General features: G+C 63.2%; 2 protein-coding genes and 1 long non-coding RNA gene across 3 annotated transcripts in view; 1 reads left to right on the forward strand and 2 right to left on the reverse strand.

Moving 5' to 3' along the window:
* The window catches only part of NTRK1 (neurotrophic receptor tyrosine kinase 1), an 18,974-nt gene extending 16,043 nt beyond the window's left edge, over positions 1 to 2,931 (reverse strand). The window contains exon 1 of the mRNA XM_049634770.1: positions 2,723 to 2,931. Coding sequence (XP_049490727.1) covers positions 2,723 to 2,931 — 209 coding nt within the window. The remainder of the gene's footprint in view (positions 1 to 2,722) is intronic.
* A 2,070-nt stretch (positions 2,932 to 5,001) lies between these two features.
* Positions 5,002 to 19,072, forward strand: INSRR (insulin receptor related receptor). The gene is given in 22 exon segments (XM_049634769.1): positions 5,002 to 5,174; positions 8,231 to 8,782; positions 10,028 to 10,331; positions 10,407 to 10,549; positions 10,757 to 10,901; positions 11,568 to 11,782; positions 12,024 to 12,150; positions 13,496 to 13,734; positions 14,131 to 14,581; positions 14,897 to 14,938; positions 15,012 to 15,232; positions 15,482 to 15,618; positions 15,702 to 15,864; positions 16,081 to 16,186; positions 16,505 to 16,557; positions 16,742 to 16,971; positions 17,464 to 17,574; positions 17,707 to 17,866; positions 18,156 to 18,285; positions 18,403 to 18,537; positions 18,749 to 18,827; positions 18,829 to 19,072. Coding segments are annotated over 22 exon segments (3,990 nt in total). The 5' UTR covers positions 5,002 to 5,089; the 3' UTR covers positions 18,991 to 19,072.
* LOC125925659 (uncharacterized) lies at positions 7,406 to 14,207 on the reverse strand. Its single transcript, XR_007458893.1, has 2 exons — positions 14,123 to 14,207; positions 7,406 to 9,085 (listed from the first exon to the last, which is right to left on the reverse strand). It is a non-coding gene; the product is annotated as an uncharacterized LOC125925659 (long non-coding RNA).
* Positions 19,073 to 22,561: the final 3,489 nt, after the last annotated feature.

Below are 22,561 nucleotides of genomic sequence, written 5' to 3' on the forward strand. Positions count from 1 at the left end.
GCTCAAAAATGGGGGGTCCCGTATGTGTCAGAAATGGGGGGTCTCGCACATGCTCAGAAATGGGGGGTCCCACAATTGCTCAGATATGGGGGGTCCCGCACGTGTCAGAAATGGGGATCCTGCACATGTCAGAAATGGGGGGTCGTGCACGTGTCAGAGGTGGGGGGTCCCCGCAGAAACACTTGCCTCTTGCTTCCACCAAGGGCCTAGGCTCACCACAGCCACTGCCCCCCCAGCACAGAGGAAGCCGTGTGGTCATGCACATATGTGTTCCCAAACACACATTCACCATCTGCGCTGACCCACATTGCAGCACACGCACGCTCACACACACACACACACACACACACACACACACATACACGCCCCACCCTCTCCTCAAAGCCACAGCCCCTCCCTACTCAAGCAGCAATTCCTAACCCCCCCCACACACACCTTTCAGCAGAGCAAGCCAGAGGCACAAGGCTGTTGGCCAGGGACCCCTTGAGCTCCTGCCTGCCCCAGCAGGGACCCAAAAAGGGGGAGAGGGGCAACGGGAGGATGGAGACTGGTGACAGGGGAAGAGGCACAGACTGGCTGGCTTACCTGGCGAGATAGTGGTGGGAAGGCTCAAGGAGGGGGGCAGAAAAACAAAGAGGGGAACAGAGACACCGAAAAGGAGAAAACAAACAGGAAGAGACTGGCAGAGAGAGACACAGGCAAGGAGAAAGACAGATAAGGACAGGCAGACAGACAGATAAGGACAGAGCGCCAGAGAAAGCGAGATAGGGAGCCGGGACAGAAGGCCCTGCATGTGGAGTTGGGGGTTGCTGACGCCCTGGGCCCTGCCCAGCTTCTGGATCCTTCTGGACTCGGCATGCCAGGGAGTTCCTGAGAACTCAGCTGCCCTGGAGTGGCACGTCAGTGTATCCCCCCCCCCCCCCCCCCCCATGCCAGGGGCCCCTGACTCACTGCCTGTTCTCAGAAATCCCCTCCTCTACCCTCTCACTTTCCCTCGCTTATAGGAACGGGGCTCAGCCAGCATAACGGACCCCCTCCCCAGCCGGGGCTCCAGCAGGACAGCCAGGTATCAGGCCCTCCGGCCCCTGAGGCCTAGGGGACAATCTCCAGTGACGGTAGGAGAGAGTAGGTCCCTGCTCACAGGGTTTATAGAGAGCTGTGGGCACCCAGGGAGGGTGGTGGCTGTGTGCAAGCTGTCAGGCGGCACACTCAAAGCTGCCTCATTCGTTTGGATTCATAATCAATCTGTCTTTTCGAGTCCATTATCTCCTTGTTAGCTCTGCGGGCGAGGGAGGGGAGGGGGAGGGGGCATGCAGGCAGAGGCAGGGGGTCAGGCCGCTGCCCCACCCTGAGGGACATCCCCTCTCCCCACCCTGCACCTCCTAGTCCCCGGCCCAGCCTGTCCCCTACCCCCACCCCACCCCCAGGGCTGGACCCACTTGGGGCCTGGCAGGGAACCGGGGCGAGAGGGGACATTCAGCAGCCTGGGCCCCGATGTGAAGGCACAGGGCACTGAGTGGACTGGACCAGCGGTGGCGGCCTGGATCCCGCGCCCCTCCCATCACGCAGAGACCTAGGCCCAGACCAAGACAAGGCCATCATCTCGTCTCCTCCTGGTCTCCCTAGGGCCATTAAAGAGAGAGACTGAGGACCTTCCCGTTAATTACCACAAGATACCGGAGTAACTCACTGCCAATTATCACAGGCTGCTCAAGTAACTTCCAGACAGCTACGACGACGACGACGACGGTTCCCGCCTCGGACGCCTTCCAACCCGTCGCTGCCTGAGGCCAGGGTTCCTCACCCGCCCTCTAAGCCCCAGGCCCCAGGAGGAGGGTTTTTCTAGCAGTTCCTCCCCTCTTCTAGAAGTCTTGCCGGCCCCCCACCAGTCCCGTGGGATATTCAAGTCTTTTCCAGCCATCACCATGTGATGATGCTTGGGGACCTCTAGGTATTTCTACAGAGTACCCCCATAGGTTCACCAGCTGCTAGGGAGTACTCCAGTATTTTGTAACCAAGTGCTGCAGGACATCAGAGCACTGCAGAATGCTGGAGCTTTCTGCCAGTCTGGGGCCCTGAAAGGAGGAGAGTGTCTCAACAAGAACCCTGACTTTCTGACCCAGGTAGGGGGAGGAGGGTGGAAAGGGAGTCAGGACAGGGACAGAGAGGCCAGGGGTCTCCTTTTCCACCTCGGAATCAAGGGGTGGTGAGGCCACGGCAAGGTGGAAATGGGGAGAGGAGAGCTGGACCACCTCACCAAGCTACGCTCCTCACCACCTCCACCAGCTCAACCCCCAGCGTTGCCTGGTCATGACCCAGAACGGGGTGGGGGCTAGTTTCCCCCTGGATAGGGGACAAGGCGGTAAGGATTTGAAACTAGGGACTCCCCGCAGCTAGCCACCCTCCCCCCACTCCCACCTCCAGGAGGCAGAGCTTGGGCTCCTGTCTGATCTCCAGAAGGCCGCTTCCACACGGCTGGGCTCCCCCAGGCCCGGTGCACGGACAGCCCCCTCGCCCCAGCCGCACTGAGCACCGCGGTGCTCCCTCCAGACGGTCGCCGCGGTGGGAGCCGCCGCCAGGTGCAGCCTCCCGCCGCGCCCGCCCCTCCCGGGCCCGGCAGGCCCGAGGGGAGTCTGCGCCCTCGGGGCTACGGCTACACCCGTCCGCTCCCCCCCCCCCCCCCCCGCCCCGCCCCGCCCCGCCCCGCCGGCCGGACACTCACAGCTCCGTCAGGTTCTCAGCGCCCGGCAGGCGGCGGAGGCTCTCCAGGGCCCCAGCCCGGGTGCAGCGCAGCCCCGAGGGGCCGTGGGGGCAGCAGACGTCCGCGCAGGGTGCGGCGCCCGCGGACGCCAGCATCAGCCAGGCCAGCAGGCTGCCCGGCCCCGCGGCCCGGCCGTGCCCGCCCCGCGGCCCGCGTCCGCCTCGCAGCATCGCGCCGCCGGCAGCCGTCCGTGCGCTCGCAGCCGCGGCCGCCGGGCCTCCCCCGACACGTGCGCCTGCCGCGTTAAAGACCCAGCCGCCGGGAAAGGGCGGGGCCCGCGGCCCGCCCCGCCCCGCCCTGCCCCCTCCGGCTCCACCCCCGCCCCTCGGCTCCTCAGCCCCGAGGCTGCCCCCACCCCTTTCGGGGGACGCGGCGCCCCCTTTTTTCCCCAGACCCCCGGCTCCAGAGAGAACTCCTTAGAGGTGTCTGCTGGGGTGGGGGGGTGGGGGAGGGCTGGGAAGTTGATCCGTTATTTCTCCCAGCCTAAAGCAGCTGCCTTTAGGGGGAGGAGAGATGACAGGGCGAGGGCAAGGTTACCGTCGGGGTCATCCCCGCCAGCCCCCCGGCCTCAGATCTCCTCACGATGCGCGCCCCTGAGGGAGTGTACGATGTCACTTGGGGATAAAGAAGGTGAAACACTCCCTAAGGCCTAGGAAGAAAGGGGAAGGGACCCCAAAAAGACCAAACGCAGGACCTGGGGGAAGAAAACAGGAGAGGGAGGGCGTCGCCCCAAAACGGCCGGAGCGCCCCAAGGAGCCGGGAGGCCCGCTTTCAGGAGACCACAGGGTGGCGCTAGAGGCGCGCGCGCAGAGTGCGCTCCGCGGGGCTGGGGGCGCGGTCTGCAGCCCCCCAGAGCTGCGCCCCAGGCCCCAGCGGCGGCCCCTGACCCCGGCCGGCCAGCGCCGGGCCCCAGGCCGGGTGGGGCCCCGCCGGGCTGGGCTGGCATCGATCGCCGCCCTGACAAGAGCATCGATTTCTGCGCGGAGAAATTAATAGATCTTCTCTTAGCTCCTCGGACCCGGGAGCCGCCCGCGGGTGGAGCTGGGGACCCTTCGGTCCTAGGAGGTCGCGCACCCGGAAAGCCCCGGGATCCCCAGCCCCTCCCACCCCGGTGGCCGCCGGAACCCGCCCGTCTCAAGCCGGGGAGGAGGCAGTAGAGGGCGAGGAAGAGGGTCCGGGAGGAGGGGTTCGGCCGGGAGGGCAGGCGAGGGCCGCAGGGAGCGCGCCAACCAAACCCACCTAGAGGGGTCGCCAGGCCCTCAGCGCAGACTGTGCCCCAGCCCCGGGACGGGGACAGACCGACCGACCGACCGACCGACCGGCGGCCCGCTTTGGGAAGGCGACTGGACAGAGGTGGGCCCCCAGGATCTGGGTCGGAACCGAGGGACTTGGCTGGGACGGATCCTCGCGCGAAAGCGGAGGCGGCGGCCCCCCCAGGGGGCGGCGAGGGCCTCGGAGAGGCGAACAGCTTGAATGTTCAGCACACGGTTCGCGTTCCCGCCAGGTTCCAGCAGGCTCGCCCGGCCGGGTCGTGGCCGCCAGAAGTCGCCCAGCAGGTGTCAGGGCGGCAGAACTTACCCCCGCCCCCCACCCCAACTCCAGCCGGCACACGCGGCCCCACGTGAGTGAGTCCGCAGGGGCGATGGGCGACCTCGTTCCTACCATCCCCCTGTATTTGGCCTTATTTCCCCAACAGACCTGTCCCCCCTCAGTTGTCAGGCTAAATATTTTGGCTTGGCGGGAAGGGCGGAGAGAGCCCGGAGGTCCCAGCAAGCCAATCCGTTGCGCCCCGGGGCGCGGAGGGCGGGAGCTGGGCGCGGCCACGAAGCGCCCGGTGATACCGCGGCCCCGTGCGGCCCCCCGACGCTCGCTCGGGCGCCCAGCCGCCCAGCGGGGTTCCGGACTTTTCTCCCGGGCGACTCCGCGCCGCTCTCGTGGGCGGGCTCCCCGGGCTTCCTCGCCGCGCCGGCTCCGGGTTGGCAGGCCTCGCGGACTGCCTTTTGCTCTGCACCCTGCCTGACTCTCCCTCTCGGAGGCCTCTCTGAGCCTCCTCTCCTGCTTTCTGCATCTCTGCCCTCATCATTCGGTCTCTGGGTTCAGACCGAGTCTGTCTCCAGCTGCCTGTCACTGTCTTTGTGTCTCTGTGGCTCTCATTCCCTTTTTCCCTCTGAGATTCCCCCCCCCGCCCCCCACCCCCGCGCCCGTGGGCCCCCACCCTCCCCTCCCCTCTGAAGCCTGCATGTCTGTGTCCCTTAGGTCCTGCCAGACCCTGCTCCTCCCCGAGCCAGCTGCAGAAGCCAGGAGTGGGCACGAGGCAGGCCTGGGACGATGGCAGCGCCCAGCCTGTGCCCGGGGGTCGCATGCCTGCTTGCGATCCATCTCTCCTTGGGATTTGGCCTGGACACACTAGAGGGTGAGTCCCCCAGCGCTGCCTCCTGGAGCCCCATCTCCCCCCTCCCACACCCCCCCAGCCAGCTGGGAGGCCAAACATCTGTTTACCTACACCATGAAGACGGGGAGCGGCTCTCAGGACTTCCCACCAGGAAGAGAAGTTAGTTCCCCCACATAACCGTGTTTCCCCCTCAGCCCCCTGCGATGTGAGAAGGACCTTGAAACAGAGAGATGAAGAGATCTTCTCCATTGTGCATTCCCAGAGAACAGCATGAGGAGGAGAGTCTCAGGGGTCGTTTCTCGGGTGCAGGGAGGGATGGGTAGCTGAGAACTAGGCACCATGAAGTAATGAATCCATTGTGCAGACAGGAAACTTGAGGTTCAGAGAATTGAGAGGGAAAGCTGGACTGGGGCCCTGAGCGCTTGTCCCAGGGCCTTGTCCCATGTCCCCCACACTTAGGGCCAATCCACTGGGCCCAGGCCAGACCCTTCCTATGTGCAGAGTTGGGGAGGGGAGGACCACATAGACCAAGAGGCCCCATGCGGGTGTGGGGAGCCTAGCAGGGGAGGAAAAGACACTGAATGTGCGAGATTCCAAAGCGGGAAGGATTAAGAGCGTGCCCTTCCCCAGTCCCACCGTTCCCTTCCAGACCGAGGCAGCTGGGGGTGGCGGGTCCACTGCTCCGTGCCCCCCCCCCCAGGGGCCCCGTGGCGCCCTCAGATGGGAGGCTTCCAGGAGGAGGTCAGAGTCTCCCTTTCCTACAGAGACAGAGGGGAGCTGCAAAGGGTTGGGGTTGGGGGTCCCCTGAAGAGTGCTGGTGGGGAAGGCACTGCAGGCGAGGGACAGCCCCTCCCCCACTGCCGGGCCAGGACAGGGCACACAGATGCCAGCCGTGAGCCCGGTTGTCAGGAGGGGAGCACGTCCCTGGGAGGGGGTGGGGCGTGGTGTTTGGTTGTTTGATCAGGGGACCCAGATGTCCTCTTCCCAGCACAGCTCTGCGCAGGGCCAGGTCCTGAAGGCAGGCAGGCAGGGGTTAATCTGTGAAGGTCGTAGATTTGTTTTTCCAAATGACTCCCATCAGGGGAGCCCTAGAGAGGCCGGGGCATGATGAGAAGTGGCATGTGGGCGCCTTGGAGAGCCTGATTGGCCTTTGCCTGGAGGGGCTAGAAGTGTTTTCTCATTCTCTCCCTCTTTTTGTGCATGTGAATGTACACACATACACACACACACACACACACACACACACAGCAGCTGTGCAGAGCCAAGCACAGGGACCATTAATGACAACAGGGAGAAGGTGTGATGCAAGCCTCAGGGAGCCAACCTTGCCTGCCCGCTACCAGGAGCTGGGCCTGGGTCTGTGTGGGGGTGCGGTGCTGCCGAGAGCCAGGCAGGAAGTGGGGAGCAGGATCCAGAGAGCCTAGCAGGACATGACTGGCGAGCCGAAGAATAGACTCGAATCCTCCAGCCTGGAAGGTATCCTCTGGAGCAAATGAGAGTGCATGGGCCAGGCATCCAGCCCAGTCGGGGGGCCCGTCTCAGGTGCCTTGGGGAGAGGAAGGAAAGTGGGTCTGAAGAAGCCAGGCACACCCCGGTCCCCGGGGGAGGAGTGGATCTGGGAACCAGATGTCCACCAGTTCAAACCATGGCCCCTGAGTGCCCGGTGGACGCAGCCCTGAGCGGAGCACCGCGGTCTCGGTGCCGACTAACAAGGGCCACCCTCGGGAGATCCCGTCCTTGGAGGGGTGACAAAAATGTGGACAACAGTTGTGGGGTGAGGCCCCAGGTGTTCCGGTGGGTGCTAGAGCCAGAACTGGCCAGCCCGAAGGGGGAAGTGACTAACTCAGGTCAGAGGATCGGGGACGGACGGGCTCGACCTGAGGTTCGCAGGACAAGAGCTGAGTGTGTGGCCAGGCCCGGGAACCCTCCTGAGGCTTGGAGACATTAGCGAGGACCCGTTTATCAGCCCCCTGGATATCAGGCCGAGGAATTTTCACTTGAACTTTCGGCAGTGGGGAGCCACGGACGTCCCTTCGAGAGTAAACCAGTGAGGGGACCAGACATCCGGCTCCCTTAGGCCTGGGAGGGAAGCGGGAGGTGTGAGGCTTTGCGTCCCAGTCACAGAATCCATTCATTCATCACATACTTGCTGAGCACCAGTTTTGTGCCAGGCACCAAGGATACAGCAATGAACTACACAAAGATCCCTGCCCTTCCGGAGCTTACCGTAAACAAAATAAGTAACTCAGACATTAGCCAACGTTAAGATGTAAGGAGAAAAGTTAAGTAGGAAGGGGGGTAGGGAGTGTTTAAAGGGATGGTCAGAGAAGTCCTCATTGAGGAGGTGACATCTGAGCAGAGACTTAAAGAAGGTGAAGGACCGCATACAGGGAACAGCACTCTAGCCAGAGGGAACAGAATGTGCAAAGACCTCAGAGCAGAAGCTTGGCTGGCTTGTTTGAAAAACCAGCAAAACAAAGTCAGTGCGGCTGAGGAAGAGAGGCAAAGGGGTTGAAGTCAGAGAGGCTGCAGAGGCCTTGCAAGCCCCCTAAGGACTTGAGCTTTTAATCAGATGCGGGCCGCCAGGGGGTTGTGAGCAGCGCAGGAAGGTCACCCCAGTTGTTTTGAGACGATCCCTTTGGCTATAGAGTGAAGAGACCGGGAGGGGACGCGGGCGGAGGTGGGGGGCCATCTGGGAGGCCACTGCTGTCAATCCAGGAGAAGGGCACGGTGCCAGCAGCGGAGGCGGTGACTGAGCATTGGATGTGCTGTCATTTACAGGTGGAGCCCACAGGCTCTGGGGGTGGGGGCGTGGAGGGAAGGACTCTTCACCGTCACCGTCACCGCAGGAACGAAGCAGGTTGGGGAGGGAGGAGCTCACTCTGGCCCACGCTGACCCGTCGGGTGCCCGTCCTTCAAGCCGCCATGAGGCCTGTGAGGCCCAGGGAGGAGGCCGCCCCACCGCCACGGCGGAGCCCTGCTCCCACGCCGTGTCCCGCTCCCAGAGGGTCCCCCAGGGCGCGACGGGGAGCCCAGCCCACGCCGCACTGACGGCCGCGTGCCGCCTGTGCCCACAGTGTGCCCCAGCCTGGATATCCGCTCGGAGGTGGCGGAGCTGCGCCGGCTGGAGAACTGCAGCGTGGTGGAGGGCCACCTGCAGATCCTGCTCATGTTCACGGCCACCGGCGAGGACTTCCGCGGCCTCAGCTTCCCGCGCCTCACGCAGGTCACGGACTACCTGCTCCTCTTCCGTGTCTACGGCCTGGAGAGCCTGCGGGACCTCTTCCCCAACCTGGCGGTGGTCCGCGGGGCCCGCCTCTTCCTGGGCTATGCGCTGGTCGTCTACGAGATGCCGCACCTGCGGGACGTGGGGCTGCCGGCGCTGGGGGCCGTGCTGCGGGGGGCCGTGCGCGTCGAGAAGAACCAGGAGCTCTGCCACCTGTCCACCATTGACTGGGGCCTGCTGCAGCCGGCCCCCGGGGCCAACCACATCGTGGGCAACAAGCTGGGCGAGGAGTGCGCCGACGTGTGTCCCGGCGTGCTGGGCGCCAGCGGCGAGCCCTGCGCCAGGACCACCTTTGGCGGGCACACCGACTACAGATGCTGGACCTCCAGCCACTGCCAGCGAGGTGGGCGCCGGCCCAGAACACGACGGGGCGGCGGGGGGGGGGGGGGGGGACGACACCGGAAGGGTGGGGGCAGGCGGGCCGGTGGCCACAGGACGGCGCGCGTCCTCGCTCGGCCGGCACGGACCCCCTTCGTTCTCACCCGTCCTGTGAGGCAGGCCATCTTTGTTATTCCCAGTTTGCAGATGAGGAAACTGAGGCTCGGAACAGTTAGGTAACCGAGGTGGCTTACGTGAGCTATTCCATAATTCTTAGTTAGGGCAGTGCCTGGGTCATGGTGGGTGTTCTCTGTCCCGATAAAAGTGGCTGCAGCACGGGCGGGAGGCACAAGGCAGGCTGTCAGGTGGGATCCAGTCTAGCAAGTCAGGTGCACGGAGAGAAAACGGAAGGAGGGAAGGGAGTGGAGCGAAGCAGGGAAGTGAAATAAGGAGGGATGATGGGGGGAGGAGGCGGAGTTCACGGGGGAGAAAAGGAGGACCGTTCAGAGGCTCGGAGCAGATCTGGGGTCCCCAGCCACAGGGAGGTCAGCTCCGTCACCCCAAAGCCTCTGCTTCGGGGCAGAAGAGTAACCAGACCCCCGCTGTATCTGCCGGGCCCCAGCTCCCCGGTGCCTCCGTGTTGGCTGTAAACACGGCTGCTTCACATCCTCTCTCGTGTACAGTGTCAACACGCCCTGGCTGACCCCCGCACACCCCGCTGCCACAGACAGCGAGCTGCCACCACGCACGGTTCACAGGCCTTGGGCCCCCAGCCCCAAACCCACCCGCTGCTGCTTGGAGCCGCCTCCTGCCCAGGGCAGAGAGCTGGGGAGGGGGGAGGAGGTGTGGGCAGGGCACGGGCGAAATGGCCAGCGGCGGCCCCACCTCGCACACGCTCCCAGGCCCCCTGGCCCCGGGCCTCGGTGCCCGGGAGAAGCTGGCAGGCTCCCCCTGGCACCAGGCCCGGTGACGATCTGAGCACCAGGCCCAGACAGGACAGCAGGCGGGGCAGAAGCAGCCGTGGTGGACGAGGTCGCGGCTCTGCCCTGAGTTCTGACGTCCCTGGCCAGGCGCCGTGGGAGGTGGGGAGCCACACAGGGGGACCGTGGTCCTTGTCCTCAGAACCCACCTGAGGAAAAGAGAGCCAGCAACCCTGTGCCATGTGAATGGGAGGAATTTGGGTGCGGACTAAGAGCGTTATCCCAGGGGGAGGGGTGGCACCGGAGCCCAGGGGGCAGGGGCCGGGCCTGACACGGCCCTCTGTCCGCAGTGTGTCCCTGTCCCCATGGGCTGGCCTGCACCGCTGGGGGTGAGTGCTGCCACGTCGAATGCCTGGGGGGCTGCAGCCGGCCGGAAGACCCCCGTGCCTGCGTCGCTTGCCGCCACCTCCACTTCCAGGGTGCCTGCCACCGCGCCTGCCCCCCAGGCACCTACCAGCACGAGTCCTGGCGCTGCGTCACGGCGGAGCACTGCGCCCGCCTGCGCTCTGCGCCCGGCCGCGCCTCCACCTTCGGCATCCACCAGGGCCGCTGCCTGGCCCAGTGCCCTCCGGGCTTCACGCGCAATGGCAGCAGGTGAGTGTAGGGGGTGGGGGGCTCTCTCCACGCTGGCCCAGGGCTCATTCTGCACCCTCCACTTGCCCCTGCCAGCATATTCTGCCGCAAGTGTGAGGGGCTGTGCCCCAAAGAGTGCAAGGTGGGCACCAAGACCATCGACTCCATCCAGGCCGCACAGGATCTGGTGGGCTGCACCCACGTGGAGGGGAGCCTCATCGTCAATCTTCGCCAGGGCTGTTAGTACCTTCCCCAGGCCACACCTCCCTCCCGGCCGTGCCCCCTCCTTACAGGGACCCAGCTAAGGCACCACTGTCCACCACCCCGGGTCCCGGTCCTGAGGGGCCCCCTCCTTGCGCCCCCATCCAGCAACGCGCCCTGCTCCCCCACCCCATGCAGACCTGTCACCTCCCGTCCTGCTCTGGCCCTGTCTTCCCCTGTTGCAGACAACCTAGAGCTGGAGCTGCAGCACAGCCTAGGGCTGATAGAGACCATCACCGGCTTCCTCAAAATCAAGCACTCCTTCGCCCTCGTGTCCCTGGGCTTTTTCAAGAACCTCAAACTAATCCGGGGAGACGCCATGGTGGACGGGTAAGGGGTCAGAAACAGCCTCTGACCTGATCCCTCTGTCACACCTCCTTGTCCCTAACACTCCCAAAGCAGCAGCAAAGAGCATGGGCTCCGGAACCAGCTCTGCCTCGTACTATCTGCGTGACACCGGGTAGGTTACTTAACTTCCCTGGGCCTCAATTTTTCTTCTCTGTAAAATGGGGTTGATAGAACACTACTTATTTCTTAGGGCTGTTGTGAATACGACTTACATTGTTATGTATGAAACACAACAGTGCCTAGAACACAGTACGTACTATGTAAATTACAGTGACACCAGGCTCTACGTAGGTTGGCTAATATTGTTATCCGATGCTCTCAGCTGCAGAGCAAGACTGCCTCGGTTTGAACCCATCCCTACCACCGACCAGTCAAGGCCTACCTGTAAGGTAGCCAGGATTTGTCAACGTACAGAGAATGTTTTAAATTACCGTCCCACCAAGCGGTTTTTCATGTCTCCCTGGAACAGCCACGGACCCCCGGGGGTACCCCCACTGCAGCTGGAGAGGCAGAGCCCCAGACTGAGTGCCCCTTCTTCCCTGTGCCCCCCGGCACGGACAGCCCCTCCAGGAGGAACCCATAAGGCACCCCCCCCCCCCCCCTTGCCCCCACCTCTCGTGCAGAGCAAGGTCCCCTGGCCTCCCCCAGGAACTACACTCTGTACGTGCTGGACAACCAGAACCTACAGCAGCTGGGGTCCTGGGTGGCTGCGGGGCTCGCCATTCCCGTGGGCAAGATTTACTTCGCCTTCAACCCGCGCCTCTGCTTGGAGCACATCTACCGATTGGAGGAGGTGACCGGCACGCGGGGACGCCAAAACAAGGCCGAGATCAACCCCCGCACCAACGGAGACCGCGCTGCCTGTGAGGCCCGACACCCCGACCCCGGGGAGACACGACCCGCGCAAAGCCCAGGCGCGCGCGCGCTGAAACACACCAGACACGCACCCGGGAGGCAGGGGGCGCTTGACCCTTAGTTACGTCCGCTTCGGAGGCCGCGTGGGGGGAGGGGGTGCCGCGGGGTCAGGGTGGGGTCTCAGAATTAGGTGGCTCAGGCAGAGCCGAACGCGGCTGAGAGCAGGTGTTGGCCCCCCGCCCCGCCCAGGCCAGACTCGCACCCTGCGCTTCGTGTCCAACGTGACGCAGGCGGACAGCATCCTGCTGCGCTGGGAGCGCTACGAGCCGCTGGAGGCTCGGGACCTGCTCAGCTTCATCGTGTACTACAAGGAGTCGTGAGTGCCGGGGGCGGGGCCCGCGCTGGAGTGGGCGGGGCCAGAGCCACAGCGGGGCGGGGCCAGGCCCGGACGCGGCCGATTCCTTCGCGAAAGCGGTCAGGTGAGGGCAGAGCGCTTTCCGGGGGGGCTGTAGAGAACCCAGGGGCCAAGACCCCCACGTCGCACTCGCTTGCAGTGCCCACGTCTGGCTCTCCCCTCACTTTATTCATCCCTCCGTGCCTCAGTTTCGCCTCACCAGTGAACTGGAGAGGACAGTCAGGACTTCCGAGAGACTAGGACAGGAGCCCCGCTGAGAAGGCTTGGATAATTAAACTTCAATTCACTATGCTAATGTTCTGTACTGACCACATGCTCCTGCCCCAGCAGCGGTTTGGGGAGTACCCACTAATTTGGCCAGTTTTATGCGTAGCTTTGCCAGCATTTCATTAAAGCCGGAGGAAGGGAGGGAGCAGGGACAGCCAAGGACAGGCTGCTCTTTTCCTCCGAGAGAGTGTACTGACCAGCGCAGGAGGGCCAGTGGTTAGACCACAGGAAGGATTTCTCCAAAAGCATGGCTAGGAATCAAAACTAAAATTCTTAGAAGAGAGGGGTGGGTCTGGGAGGGCAGTCTGGGAGGGCAGCAGTGAGGAGAACTCCCCGTCTATGGGAGGGAGACAGAGGATGGGAACCACCTCGCTTGGAAGTCATTCTTGGGAACTAAAATTGAGAGGCCTTAACCTTCCCACTAGCACAGGACCTGGCTGGGGGAAGGGGGTGGGGAGTCAATGGTGGGTGGCCTGTCTCAGTGGTAGGTGAAGGTCTCTAGCATGGGGAGCTGAAGACTGGTAAATACAGATTCCTGGGCCCTGCCCCCCCCCCCCAACACACACACAAGTTCTGATTCACTTAGTCCTGGGTAGGGCCCATGAATCTGCATTTCTAACAGGCTCCCAGATAATGCCGAATCTTCTGATCCATAGACCACACTTTGGGGAGCACTAATATGGGCTGCAATGTACCTGGCACACCCTGCCTGGCTTGTGCAGTTCACAATCTACACAACTGTACCCAGCTGCCTCTGGGCTCAAAAGATAGAGAATCTTAGAAGTCCTTCACGAAGCTCCCCTACCATCACTGCCTTGCAGCATGGCTGTGGCTGTGCTCACTCAGAGACAGGCTGTGACTCCTGGCCCAATTCCAGCTCTGATCAGACCCACTCAGTGAGTGCCCCCAAAGAGCAGGGTGCCTTCACGCCTACTGGAAGAATGGTAACAACAGTCTTCAGGTGGTTCAGAGAGGAGGGGGTGCTAAAAACTGGGGTGGGGCTGAGCCACCCCTCAGTTCCAGGGGTCGGGATGTTCAGCCCCTTCCAGAACGCCACGGAGCACATAGGTCCAGATGCCTGTGGGACCCAGAGCTGGAACCTGCTGGATGTGGAGCTGCCCTTAAGCCGCACCCAGGAGCCAGGGGTGACTCTAGCCCCCCTCAAGCCCTGGACCCAGTACGCAGTGTTTGTGCGGGCCATCACACTGACCACTGCTGAGGACAGCCCCCACCAAGGAGCCCAGAGCCCCATCGTCTACCTCCGAACCCTGCCTGCGGGTAGGCTGGACTTCCAAGGGGGTGGGAGCTAGGTGCCTGGGTCGGAAGGAGAATGAGGGAACCCAGGCACCAGACATAGAGAAGCTGGGTCACTGAACACCTGGCCCCTAGAGACTGGGAAGCCAGATGTTAGAGTCCTAGAAAGAATAGGGGGCATCCGTCTGGGTCCTAGGGAGGCTGTGGGTGGGAGAGAGCGCAGGGGGAACATTTGAGCCAGTTCAAAGGCCTTCGAGGAACGGGGGGCCCTGGATTCTGAGTGCCAGGAAAGGGAGTTTGCGGGTCACTGATTCCTTGGGAGAAAGAGAGGGGCTTGGACCCCAGAGAGGGGCCCCTTCCCAGACGGTGTTTGAAAGGGGGATCCGCGGCCCCTCAGCTGTACCCTACTTACATCCCCAGCGCCCACGGTGCCCCAGGATGTCATCTCCACGTCCAATTCCTCGTCCCACCTGCTGGTGCGCTGGAAGCCACCGACTCAGCGCAACGGGAACATCACCTACTACCTGGTGCTGTGGCAGCGTCTGGCGGAGGACGGCGACCTCTACCTGAACGACTACTGCCACCGCGGTGCGCAGGGCAGCGGCGCGGGCCGGAGGGGTTGGGACGCGGGCCGGGGCGCCGTGCGTCTAACTGCCTTTCCCTGCGTCGCGCCAGGCTTGCGGCTGCCCACCAGCAACAGCGACCCGCGATTCGACCGGGAGGACGCGGAACTCCAAGCGGAGGCGGAGCCCGGCTGCTGCCCTTGCCAGCACCCACCTCCGGGGCAGGTCCTGCCGCCGCTGGAGGCGCAAGAGGCCTCGTTCCAGAAGAAGTTCGAAAACTTTCTGCACAACGCCATCACAATCCCCAAGTGCGGCGAGACGCGCCACCCCCCCCCCCCACCCCGAGGGCCTGAAGGGCCAGGCCGCGGAGGGGCGGGTGTGGCTGGAGGGGTGTGGGCGGGGCCGCAGAGGGGCGGGTGTGGCTGGAGGGGTGTGGGCGGGGCCGTGGGGGTGGGTCTGGCTGGAGGTGTGGGGGGCGGGGCCACGGAGGGGGCGGGTCTGGCTGGATGGGGTGTGGGCGGGGCCGCGGGGGAGGGTCTAGCTGGAGGGGGAGGGGCCTGGGTGGGGCCGCTCTGCGGGCGGGGCTGACCCCGGGCCGACCCCGCCGTCCCTGGTCTCCCCAGATCCCCCTGGAAGGTGACGTCCATCAATAAGAGCCCTCACAGGTGAGCGGGGCGGGACTGAGGGGCGGGGGTCCCGGGCCGCCGCCGCCGTGGTTCTGACTCGCGCACTCTCCAGAGACTCAGGGAGGCACCGCCGGGCAGCCGGGGCCCTCCGGCTTGGGGGGAACAACTCGGATTTCGAGATCCAGGAGGACAAAGTGCCCCGGGAGCGCGCAGTGCTGAGTGGCCTTCGCCACTTCACGGAATATCGGATCGACATCCACGCCTGCAACCACGCGGCGCACACCGTGGGCTGCAGCGCCGCCACCTTCGTCTTTGCGCGCACCATGCCCCACAGTAGGTGACCCCCGACACCTCTAGCCACCCCCCACACCGACCCCAAGGACTCTACCCAATTAGTGCGCCAACTAGCGAGTTCGACCTCCCGGTAACCAGGGCCTCTGCCTGCTCACCCTTCCTAGTCCCCAAGTCCGCATATCCTAGAGCTTCCTGAAACCTCCCAGGGTGGCCCCCTTGAGTTTGAACGTGAAGGTGAAAGGAAGTACTTGGGGCCGGGGCCGGACTGCCTGCTGCCCTCTCCCACAGGAGAAGCCGATGGTATCCCAGGGAAGGTGGCCTGGGAGGCAGCCGGCAAAAGCAGTGTCCTCCTGCGCTGGCTTGAACCCCCGGACCCCAACGGACTCATCCTCAAGTACGAAATCAAGTACCGCCGCTTGGGAGAGGTAGGTACCCCAGGGGACCCCCCACCCGGCCCCAGTTTTTGCCTCCATCCTCTTCCCAGACAGCTGTTCTGTGTTGTCCTCAGGAGGCCACAGTGCTGTGTGTGTCCCGCCTGCGGTATGCCAAGTCTGGGGGGGTCCACCTGGCCCTTCTGCCCCCTGGAAACTACTCTGCCAGAGTTCGGGCAACCTCACTGGCTGGCAACGGATCCTGGACAGAGAGTATCGCTTTCTACATCCCTGGCCCAGGTTGGCATAGCCTCTGCCCCAGACTGTACTCCCAGCAGCCCCGCTTGGGTCCCCCGCCCCCCCCCCCGCCCCTGCCACATCTCCAGTTGCGGAAGTCACAGCCACTCCACCGCATTCCTCCCCCTGCTCCTGTTGCCCATCGTGAAAGGAGAAGCGTCCCCTGTGCTCTGACTTCTCCATCTTTGACCCTACCGTCTGCTGCCCTCTGACCACCAGAGGAGGAAGACTCCGGGGGGCTGCACGTCCTTCTCACTGTCACCCCCGTGGGGCTCATGCTGCTTGTCATTCTCGCTGCCCTCGGTTTCTTCTACGGCAGGAAGAGGTGATGATGACCAGTCCTACCGTTTCCCATCCCCCTTCTCTCCCTGAGCCCTCATCACAAAGTCAGTGTGCAGTCAGCGGATGGTAGAGGAGACAGTAGAGGACGCCCTAGAGCCCTAACTCATCCCCTGAGGGCACTCCCTATTCCCAGCCTGTCACAGCCCAGATGCCGGGACTTAGAAAGTGCGTAGGGATCCCCAAGGTCACCCTTGATCAGGGATGGGGGTGTGGTCAGTAGCTTCCCTCCTCTTTGTCCTCTGACCTTGCTGCTTCCTTCCTGGGGACACTTCCAGCCTGACCCCCTCACCTCCCTTTGCAGAAACAGCACCCTGTATGCCTCCGTGAATCCGGAGTACTTCAGCGCCTCTGACAGTAGGTCTGGGAGTGGGTGGACAGGTGTGTGGGAAAGGGAGACAGGAGGGAGGACAGCCACACTTCCAGGAGACCTTCTTAGAGAAAGCAGCCTTGGGACCCGAGCCCTTTCAGAGAGGAGAGAGGTGGGCGGGGGTGTGGCAGAGAGCAGTGTTCTTGCCTCGTGACCCCCGCCTCCCCTCAGTGTACATCCCTGATGAATGGGAGGTGCCTCGGGAGCAGATCTCCATAATCCGGGAACTGGGCCAGGGCTCCTTTGGGATGGTATACGAGGGACTGGCACAAGGACTTGAGGCTGGAGAGGAGTCCACACCCGTGGCCCTGAAGACGGTGAACGAGCTGGCCAGCCCACGAGAACGCATTGAGTTCCTCAAGGAAGCCTCTGTCATGAAGGCATTCAAGTGTCACCACGTGGTAAGGGAGGATCAGGGACAATGCCGGGGTAGGGTCATAATTAGGCTGAAAGTCGTATGGTAAGACGGATAGGGAGGGTCAAGGATGAGGTCAGGGCACCATTAAGGTCGGGGTTGGGACTGTGGCGAAGATCCTAATTGAGGTAAAGGTCATGGTTAGGGCTGGACTCAAAACCGGATCATGGTAAGACCATGACAGAATCATGGCTGGGGCTGGGATCAGTCATGGTTGGGGGTCAATACTCCGTGTCATTAGGATCATGATTGGGACCAAGGTCAGAGTTGGGTGAATTGTGAAGATTGGAATGATAGTTATGATCAAGTTCATGGGTTAGAGTCAAGGTCATTGTTAGATCAGGATTAGGGCTGTGGTCATGGTTGGGTTTAGGGTCAGGGTTGGTGTCTGGGTCAGGTTGTGGTCACAGCAGGTCAGTACTTTGGCCAGGTGGGTCAAGGAGAGGGGACCTGCAACCAGGCTCTTTGTCCGTCCCAGGTACGTCTCCTGGGCGTGGTGTCTCAGGGCCAGCCAACTCTGGTCATCATGGAGTTAATGACCCGTGGGGACCTCAAGAGCCATCTTCGGTCTTTGCGGCCTGAGGCAGAGGTGGGGACCAGAAAGACCCTGGGCCAAGGGGCTGGAGAGTTAGAATTGACTTGGGCACAGTTGTGGGGGAATCCTTGGGCAGGAGTCCAACCTTCGGGTTCCTTCTTCACCAGCCCCCTGTCTTGGCTCTAGAACAACCCTGGGCTCCCGCGGCCAGCACTGGGAGACATGATCCAGATGGCTGGTGAGATTGCAGATGGCATGGCCTACCTTGCCGCCAACAAGTTCGTGCACCGAGACCTGGCGGCCCGAAACTGCATGGTGTCCCAGGACTTCACCGTCAAGATCGGGGGTACGCAGGGTGCAGCGGGTAGGGGCAGCCTGAGGAGTAGAGTGACCCTCCCTGAGCTAGACTAGGAGATCCAGGCCTGGCCCCCAGCTCTGCCCCTAACAGCCACTCCCCCCACCCTGGATCTCATGCTTCTCGTCCAAGGCCAGGGGGTGGTTGCGGTGGGATGATCTCTGAGGTCCTTTGAGCCGCCGCATTCCAGGATTCTTGGGGGCTGCGCAGGGGGAGAGGGCCGGGGCCGGGGCCGGTGTGGCCTTCCGCGGCCCCACACCTGTCCACCCTCACTTTGCAGACTTCGGGATGACCCGAGACGTGTATGAGACAGACTATTACCGCAAGGGCGGGAAGGGGCTGCTGCCCGTGCGCTGGATGGCCCCCGAGTCCCTCAAAGACGGAATCTTCACCACCCACTCGGACGTCTGGTGGGGCCTGGCTGGAGCAGAGGGCTCAGGGGGTGTGCAGGTGGGGCTGGGGAGGGGCCCGGGTGCGCTGCGCGGCGTGCAAGGTGCTGGGCTCAGGCCCTCGTGCGTGCCCTCCAGGTCCTTCGGTGTGGTGCTCTGGGAGATCGCGACTCTGGCTGAACAGCCCTACCAGGGCCTGTCCAACGAGCAGGTGCTCAAGTTTGTCATGGATGGTGGGGTGCTGGAGGAGCTGGAGAGCTGTCCCCTTCGGCTGTGAGTGCCCCCTGCCCGCCATCTGCCCTGCCCCACCCCCACGACGGTGGCCCCGCCTCCTCTGATGCTGTATGTCCACCGGTGCCCGGCTCTGAGCCTTCCCACTCTGAGTCCCCACTACAACCCCATTTCCGCCCCTGTGGCCCTCCCGATGTAGTCCCCCACGCCCCCCTTGCACCAGCTGGCCCTCTCACGCTGCCCCCCTCCCCAGGCAGGAGCTGATGAGCCGCTGCTGGCAGCAGAACCCACGCCTGCGGCCCACCTTCACCCACATCCTGGACAGCATTCGGGGGGGAGCTGCCCCCCTCCTTCCGCCTCTTTTCCTTCTACTACAGCCCAGACTGCCGGGGCGCCCGGGTGTCCCCACTGCCCGTGGCCGAGCCCGGCTCCCCACCGACCCCAGAAGGGGCTCCCTCAGACTGCAGCCCCCAAAATGGGGGCCCGGGGCACTGAGGCCACCCTATTCTCTGGGTGACGGGCCTCCCACGGGCAGGGAGGAAGGGTCCCGACCTTTGAGGCCCTGAGGTGTGCAGACACTCACACCCCACCCCATGCTCAGAAGGGTCATGGGGGCGGCCCAGGCTGGGCCAGGGAGCAGGAGAGGGGGGAGTGGGTGGGGGCAGAGGGGGCAGAGCAGACTCCCCATAGGGGTCTGAGTTTCTCCACGAGAAGCTCAGCAAGGTCACGGCAGGAAGAGTGGACAAGAAGTCCAGCCTGGGGAGAGGGGCCCACCCACCCAGAAGGTGGGGTCCAGAGACGCCCAGCCTCAGCTTTGGGTGTCCTGTGGACTTCTGGGACCATCAACACACTCAAAACCAGAGGAGCACCCGCATGAGGCCGGGAACCCTCTCTGTCCACGTGTGGAGGTGGGGGATGGGATGTCCGTACGAATGCCCTTCTCAGCCCCACGTTCCCCCTCCTCCCCTCATCCCCACACACCAGAGGGCGTGGGGAGAACCCAGAGACCTGGGTGAGCAGGTTCCTAGCCTGTAGACTGCCCTCACTTCCTCCCCTGCTTCGCCACACCCAGGACCCCCCAAGTTTGGTGCTCCTCCGCCCTCCTCCCCAGGGGCATCCCTTGGTGCAGATTCACCCCTTCTCCCAGCCCCTTCCCCTCAACCTCCCCCCTGCCCTAGGATGATTAAGGCTTTGATCCTTCAAGCCTTGCTTCCTCCCTGCCCTCACTCCTGCCCCCCCACCCCCGGCCTCTCAGGGGAAGACTGAAGGAGGCACAATAAATGCTGAGGTCTGTTTGTGCCCTGGTCCCCGGAGAGCCCATTATCTCTCCATCTATGTGGTCTTAACACTGGCTGAACTTCCTCCTTCCCTTCTTGGGGACTTGACACGGTGACCCTGAGGCCGCGATACAGGATAAATACTGGGCTGTCAAACACCACCTCCACGAGGACCTAACAGCCCGGGTTGTCATGGCCGTGTCCGCCGCTCGGGCAGCCAGAGGTGGCTGAGCCTGGCAAGGAAGCTTTGTCTCTGGTCTCCCAGCCTCACCAACCGTCCCCCACACCTCATCTTTAGGTCGTCCCTCGCTGCTTCCACCGGGCAGACGTCTCCCGGGCATCGGAGGACAGATGAAGGGGTGGGGGAGGGGTCCTGATGACCGGTCCGTGCTGGACGCCCGCCCCCCCCCCCGCCCCCCAGCCAGGGCAGGGACCGCGAGCAGAGTCTGTGTGTCTGGCTCCCTTAGATTACCCACAAGCAGAGATGCCCTGCAGGCGTGTTGAAGGAGCACAGGGGAGTCCATTTCCAGGCTCTTATGCCAGGAAGAGCTGAAGATAAACGACTTAAAGCCTTGGTGAAGACGATGGAGGCAGAGGGGGCTGGTCACGGCTCAGGACATTTTAGCATCCTGTACCAGCGTCTCCCGCACCCTGGGCTCGGGGCCATGGCTCCCGCGCTGCCACGCGCTGCCACGGACCCAGAGTCTGGGGACGTTTGCGCTTCTGAGCTTGCTTGGTGCCCTCGTGCCCTGCAAACCACAGCTCCTTAAGGCCTGAGTGGAGTAGACACGAGTCTGTGTGAGACCATCTCCGTCATAGCAGTTACAGCTCACCTACACTCCGCTGGCAGGGGCAGTGTGGGCAGCCGGGACCACCTGTCCCGCTGGACCCCTGCCCTGCCCCTGCCTGTCAATGGTAGCTGATGCAACAGTGACCCCTAATGGTTGCTGGTGGAACCACAGTTTACGGAGAATGGAACCCCCGGAGGTTGTTCTCTGGGTTCCTGGTCTCTGACCAGCCTCCCGCTGACTAGAAGGCGGGAGGGGGGGGGGCACGCCACACAGGGGCCCCAGGGGAGACCCACACACCTACACAGGGCACACAGCCACACCGGCGCTTGCACGGGCCTGGACGGCGACAGTGGGGTCAAGCTTTCCCCCACCGCCCGCACCCCTAACCTGCACAGTGCTGGATGTCACCTGTCCCGGAAGTGCTGGCCATCTGGACGTGGAGGGGCATAAGGAAGGGCTAGAAAGCTGAAGCAAAGAGGGCTTCAGGAAAACCCTGCCTGTGCTCGACTTCCAAAGATGAGCAGGTGCTGGCTCTTGGTGAGCCCCTGGGAGCACGGTCAGAGGGAGGCTCTTGGCAGGCCCCTGGGAGCACGGTCAGGAGCTTGCAATCAAGTCCTCAGCTACCCCTGATGCCTGACAGAAGTAGGGGTCTCAAAGGGGCTGCAAGGCTAAGAGTTCTAGTGTCCTTGCTGTGGAAAGGAGGCCTGAGGGGCCGTGGGACAGGGGTTCTGAGTGCGGCCTACATATTGGATCACCCTGACTCAGGAGTATTTGCCCTTCTCCAAAGCCAGGAGGTATACAGCCCGTGCCCCGAATCTTGGCCCACGGTAGATATTGCAGCCCCAGCTTAGATGTCCCCTCATTCAGTTCCTGGGAAGGCAGGACACCTGAACACTTTGGCTTCTTGGACGGAGCAGGCCAGGGGTCATTCTCTCTGCCTTTGTTGCTCCCACCACAGCCTGGGAGCGAGGGGAGGAGGGCGCTGGTAAGAAGCAAGTGCTGGGGATGGGCAGAAGGGAGGCCGTCCAGGGACAAGGAGGCTGGCTGAAATCCTAGGACAGAAAAAGGGGCTCGTTCAGGGGCCTCTCTCCCCACCAACACCCCAGCAGCTGCAGCTCTGAACCACCCGGGCCTTCTCGGTGCCGGGATGGGAAAGCATGGATGCTGGGGAGGCGGTAGGAGCAGAGACACAGACAGACAGGGAGAACAGGAGCTCAGAACCCCTCTCCACACGCCATGGACGCTGAGAGGCCACCCCAAGGCCTCTCCCCTACCCTGCCCTTTGCTCTCTGTGGGTCTAGCCCTCCCCCCCGCACCCTATACTTGCAAGCAACAACGGGGGGCCTTTCTGCTTGGTCACTGCCAGACGTGCTTGTGCAGAACTAGAGCAGGGGGGAACTGGGCAGAGGTGCAGGGAGAGGGGGCGGATGAAGGATACACAGAAGACTAGGCGGCCGTGGGGGAGAAATCCCGAGACCATGAAGAAAGACTCTCAAGAAACTGAGACAGGGCGTCTTCCTCCCTGGGGGGGCAGAGGCAGGAGAGCGTGTGTGTAAAAGATGATGCATCTCAGGCAAGAAGACGGGGAGCTGGGGAGGGGTGCGGCCAGCCTCACCCCCGACGCAGGAAGGGGGAAGGTGAGGCTGGGGGGGGAGTGCGGGAGCACGGTGGCCTCTCTTGGAAGCAGCCTCACCTAAGGGAGAGCCCCCCATGAAGGAAGGCCAAGGGCTGAAACAAAATAATGAACACCGAGCACTCTGCGAGCTGGGGAGCACCACACAAATGATCACCTTTACCTAATCGTGATAGCATTTTTTTTTAAGTTTATTCATTTCGAGAGAGGTGGAGAGAGCAAGCGGGAGAGGGGCAGAGAGAGAGGGAGAGAGAGAGAACCCCAAGCAGGCTCCACGCCGTCAGCACAGAGCCAGACACGGGGCTGGAACCCACGAAACGCGAGACCATGACCTGAGCCGAAACCAAGAGTCGGACGCTTAACCA

The sequence above is a fragment of the Panthera uncia genome, chromosome F1 (genome assembly GCF_023721935.1).
Source record: "Panthera uncia isolate 11264 chromosome F1, Puncia_PCG_1.0, whole genome shotgun sequence".
Lineage (NCBI taxonomy): Eukaryota > Metazoa > Chordata > Mammalia > Carnivora > Felidae > Panthera > Panthera uncia.